The sequence below is a fragment of the Adiantum capillus-veneris genome, chromosome 10 (assembly GCF_014529385.1).
Source record: "Adiantum capillus-veneris isolate H3 chromosome 10, ASM1452938v2, whole genome shotgun sequence".
NCBI lineage: Eukaryota > Viridiplantae > Streptophyta > Polypodiopsida > Polypodiales > Pteridaceae > Adiantum > Adiantum capillus-veneris.
The window spans coordinates 161,413,587-161,419,229 of record NC_140940.1 but is presented as its reverse complement, the minus strand read 5'-3'; the positions used below and the strand labels follow the sequence as shown (position 1 = coordinate 161,419,229).

The 5,643-nt window shown below is 39.6% G+C and overlaps 1 protein-coding gene across 1 annotated transcript; it reads right to left on the bottom strand.

Annotated features, from left to right (window-relative positions):
* Positions 1-3,913: 3,913 nt before the first annotated feature.
* On the bottom strand, positions 3,914-5,150 carry LOC147449976 (rRNA processing protein-like protein). Its single transcript, XM_086522328.1, has one exon. The coding sequence runs from the start codon at positions 5,118-5,120 to the stop codon at positions 4,038-4,040; it is 1,083 nt and encodes a 360-aa protein (XP_086378454.1). The 5' UTR covers positions 5,121-5,150; the 3' UTR covers positions 3,914-4,037.
* Between the last annotated feature and the right edge of the window lie 493 nt (positions 5,151-5,643).

Below are 5,643 nucleotides of genomic sequence, written 5' to 3'. Positions count from 1 at the left end.
CTATTATGAAAAAGTCAATAGTTGACAATATGTTGTACTAATCTTTCTGCACTATTAGTCAAAAGAGTGGACAGAATCGAAGAATTTTAAACCATAATTTCTTAAGGAATGGGTAGTCAATTATATCTAACCAATAAACAAAATCTAGCTACAAGATGTCAAAAGCCAGTTAAAATATCGCCAAAACCTTATACCCTTTTGCTAAAGTAATCAAAAGTCACCTGCTTCTACCAAACAAACAATCAAAGGTCCTTAGTACAATTGTTTATTACTTCTATCAACCCATAGTAAACCAATGTTATTCAAGTTTGCACAAGAAGATAACTCAAGCAAGTATTATCATCAATCAATGTCATTCATAAATATCATGATTACAACATTCTTTTCCTAATAACATTCATGAATACTTGCATGACGTATAACTAGACCAACTAATATGAGGCCTGAAGCTATCCCTATAACCTTTTGCTAGTGATATCACGTAAAAGATATTCCACGGAGTCTACAAAATGATTATATAATTTACATATTTATACAATTTCAATATACATCAAAGTTACAGAAGCAATTGTGTAGGGAAGGAGTCCTTAGTATAGAGTTTAGATTATAAACCAGACTGCATTAAGAAATACATGATAACTAGTACTACCATTGAATGTATATGAATGAAGCGTACTCAAGATAATGACCAAGTGACGGGTGAACATATATGTACACCGCACAATGGGAATAGTGTGAGAGAAAAAAGTGGAAGATAAAATAGGTGCAAAAAGACCCAAGAGAATGACAAAAGAGAATCTTTAAATGTTTCATCTAAAAAAATTATACTAACTAAATTAATGAAATAACAAAATTCGGGTATACCATAAATTCAAAATATAAATAAGTAGAAGCATTTGACCATGTTTGGGATTGACCGCACCATCCATCCAAGTCCGCTGCTCCTACGAACATAGAGAAATTTCACTTCGTCAAGAGCAAAACAAAACCATAAAACATATATAAACCAAAACCAACCATAAACCATATATAAACCACTTAACAAACTCACAACTATATACAGAATGTCTCTTAGTACCACCCCTACATATAATCTAGAGAATGGTTAATAACTCGCACTCATTTATGAACATTTTAAATCAAGGTTTTGATTTAGTTAAGTGGGTTTCCTTATCTCACAGATTTAAATAGTGGTTTTCCAAGGAGGCTGGAGGCTGAAACTCAAACTATTGATGAAGTGCAATAGACATCAAGTTGTATTTTGACCATAACTCACTCAAGCGAAACTCACGTGACATAAAAGAAAAGAGAGAATGCTCTAAATGATGTGAATATTTTTTATTTCAAAGGATTGAAATAATCCGTAACAATTTAGAAAATACAATCAAAACAATATTCCTACCATCATGACGTGAAAGTAAAGAGCGCTTTTTATGCATCTATGTGGTCATAAACACACCATATACATAAATCAATGTGATAATCATGATTAAACAAGCATGGAGCATCCTTTTAAACATTCGACAAGTTCACATATGCCAATGTAATTTCTTGGAAAAGAAAGTAAGAGATGGAGATGATGGTTATGGAGCTTAAAGCTTCTTTTCCGAGATCAAGAAGTGATTACCGATGATCGAGAGGCTTCTTGCTTCGAACGGTATTGAGAGTTACGTAGAGGATTTCACCACAAAGTTGATATAGAGCACATAACTATAAAAAGACGAGAATATAGCCAATAAATAGAGAGAGATGGTTCTTATTCTTCTTCTTCCCATAAACGAAAAAGAGATTCTCATAGAGATGGTGACGGAGAGCTTACACCACTCCATGTAATACATAAGTAGAATTTCACAATATTCGATGCAATTGATGACATTGAAAATTGAGCACTTAGGCCACTTACATACTAAATCCACAAATAGAGCTGCTCCCCAAGGAAAAAAAATGAAAAAATTGGATATTTCCTTCTACTTTCAACTCTTTGGAGCTTTTGCTAAAGACATGGTACAACTTTTGAAAGCTATTGAAAGTCAACTTTGGCCAAAACCATCCGATTTTTTGTAGAGAAGTTTAACTATCAACATCTAGAAACCAATGAGACCATAAGTGAACTACACCACGCCGTGGTATCCTGGTATACTTGAACTTACCGTACTGTCCCAATGTATTTATGGTGTCATTTTCAAGGCTGAGCCCACTTAAAGCAATAAAACAGAACCACCGAATCTATGTTCCTGATGAGACTCTTCAGCTCAGCCACCTAATTACTTTGAGAATTCAAGAAATGTAAGACCTCTTGCAACTCACGGCAGAGCAGTGAGGTCAAGAGATGATGCCATAACAAGGCGTCATTTCTCCATCTCACAAGAGGATTTTGAAGAAGGGAAACCACTGCAGGCACAGCCACGGCGCACAAGGTGTCACCCTTTAAGCTCAGTTTCGAGAAATGTGTTTCACCATCACTGCCCTTAACCTTCGCTCCAAAACAGAAAACGAGTTTCAAACACAATTAAATTACAGAACCATTTCACCCTAGCATTGACATTTTTATCACATTGATGCACACTAAGTAATCCCATACTTACGAAACCTTCCAAAATCTAAGCATCAACAATGTTGATTTTGAGAGTCAACGCGAAATAGAGTGAGCCATGCCCTACTTTAGGGCATAAAAGTACCATTAGAGAGCCTAAACAACAATATTGGGCATAAAAACAAAAACTGAAGCATCAAGGCACAAGCATCAACGAACACAAGAGCCTCACTTTTTCAGAGCTTGCTTACATTGGTGCTGGTTCGAACAGTTAAGATGAAAGTCGAGAACAGATTCGATAAAAAGGTCATGCCCACCTCATAACAATTCAATCTTCCTGTGACCCTAAACCATTTAGATGCACACAAAACTAACAAAAAGCGGCTGCAGAAACTCTGAATTGTACATGAGGCGAGAAATGGTTGCTACTTTCTTCTTTGCTAGCCACAACAATTTCTTAATGCTGAGCCCAATAAATGTGATAAAACCAGAACAATCAGACAAACGAAATTGCTCTCCCCTTAAAACTCTTCAACTCAGCCATCTAATTATTCAAACATTTTTACAATCGACTCCCACAAGGGAGATGGGAGAGAATGATGCTATATTACAAACCCTCTACTACAAGAGGACTTTGAAGAAGGGAAAGAACTGCAGGCTCAGCCAAGATGCACAAGGATCAGCATTTAACCTCAGTTTCGAGAAATGTTTTTCGCCATCACTGCCGTTTACCCTTTGCTCCAAAAAAAGGTTAAAGAATGCCTTTACAAGTAGCAACACAGAGAAATTACAGAGCTATTTTCACCCTAGCATTGACGTGGTAATCAAATTAATCCACACAATGTATGCTCACATCCAAAACCATGCTTAGCAAACCTTTCAGAAAACGAAAATGAAACAAGCATGCATTTCACAACAGCAAATGGATAACTAATCAAAGTTCCATACAATCACGTAAAAAAGTGGTTAATGAGGCAGTTTGCAAGAAGGGCTCAGAAAATAGTAAATTCAGCACCGGATTAGTGCTCAGATTCGGGAAATTACTTTCTATCACAGCCCTTAACTCCAAAACAATGTATAATCACATCCAAAACCATGCTTAGCAAACCTTTCAAAAATGAAATTGAAACAAGCATGCATTTCACAACAGCAAATGGATAACTAATCAAAGTTCCATACAATCACGTAAGAAAGTGGTTAATGAGGCAGTTGGCAAGAAGGGCTCAGAAAATAGTAAATTCAGCACAAGATTAGTGCTCAGATTCGGGAAATTACTTTCTATCACAGCCCTTAACTCCAAAACAGAAAAAACTTGCAAGCTACAAAATTCTAATAGTCATACAGGTTTTAGACACAAGATGCACTCTACCACATGTGACAGATAGGAACCCCAACATGTCTATTATAACAAGCATCGCTATTGAAACAAATATTCTGTAAGATCAGCATTCAACCTCAAAGATGACAAAAAAAGAGTTGGCACACCAGGAAATCCATGTGGAAATCAGGACTTCCCCTTCTTTCGATTTCCTTTGAAAAAACCTGCTGATGACTCTGCTGTGTTCTTCTTTTTGAAGCTCTTTCTCCCACCATGGCCATATTTTGCATCTCTTGATTGCCTTTTGGCAAAAGCTTTGCCTTTCGCAGGATTGTTGCCTCGACCCTTACCACCAGACCTATCCCAGGGGGCTGGGTTTCTGCTTCCCTTCCCTGCACTGCCAAATGGTGACCTAGCATTTTGTTTACCCTTCTCTGCATCTTTGAATGGTGACATTCTCTTCCCTGCACCGTTCTCTTTGCCACCAAAAGCTCGTACCGAGTCTCCCCTCCCACTGCCAGGCTCAGGACTACTAAATACTCCTCTACCTTCTGATCCTTTAAACCTTTTAGACGGCCTCCGAGTGCTTGGATCGAACTTTCTCTTCTTCAAGCTCCGAGTGCTATCAAGATCTCCAGGCAGCTCATCACCGTCCCCAGCACTAAAACCCCCATCTTGCCTCATCTTTCTCCACTTTTTCACAGATTCAATGTTCTGCTTCTTCTCTTGTGCCCTCTGCTTCAATTTCTGGGCCTGCACCTCCTTCGAAAACCTCTTGGCTTCACGAGCTTTTCTGCGCTCTTCAGTTTCTTCCATTTTCTTCTGCTGGGAGAGAAGCGCGTCCTTGACTTTAAGCATGTGGGAGTCACTCTTCACCATCTCTGCATAGTAGTCAGGGGGTCTGAGAAAGGGCTTACCCGACAGAAGAAGCTTGGTGAAGGCTTCTCGAGTGCCGTCAAGGGCCTGAGTGTAGAATGCCATCTCACGAGCGAGGTCATCGTTGACATCGATTTCACCATCAGCTACTTGATAGTCTACGCAGAGAGTCTGCAGCCAGTCCAGACCATCGGGCCACCCGATATCCTCCAGCTTCTCGTGAAGGGCCGCCGAGTTGTACACTGCATTCGGCCGAGGCTTCTGCTGCGGAACGTCCTCTGCTTCGTCATCCTCGTCGTCGTCATCACTAGAATCTTCGTCTTCGTCTTGGTCTTCATCTTCGACGCGCTCGTCGTCCTCCTTGTAGACACCATTTTTCAACTTCTTCCCCATTGATTGAGCTTTAGGGTTTTACCCACCTTACGAACTGGGCATTGTATCATTTCATTAATAAATTTCCTTTTAGAATAAGTTGTAGATACATTCAAAGGGACTTTAATTTCTGCAATGCCTTAGAGGGCACCCCCATAGCCCCTCGAGATTGGATGGCCCGTCAACAACCAAAGGCCCTCAAGTTATGAAGAGCACACCTACGCACCACCATAAGCAAGCAAGAACTTGCATCATCCAGACCTTTATCTTCATAATCCTGCTTTCGCCTCTGAAAAGGCAATACTTTGCTTTAGGGGGTGCTTGATTCGAAAAAGCATTACAGGGTTCTGTAGATTTTGCAACAACGCCTCCATAATAGTAAACGACACATGGGGCTAGGGCTTCGCTGCATGAGGGCCCTGCATTTGCATCGGTAGCAGGCCTATGGGGAAAGCCCTCTTAGCACATGATGGTCGGGCAGCCAAGTGAGAATTTGTGGGAATATTCACAAAAACATCTAAGAAAGAGAAATACAAGCCAAGAG

Bases quoted from the DNA above. Each gene is read 5' to 3' on its own strand.
- LOC147449976 (XM_086522328.1), bottom strand. From the start codon at position 5,120: ATGGGGAAGAAGTTGAAAAATGGTGTCTACAAGGAGGACGACGAGCGC.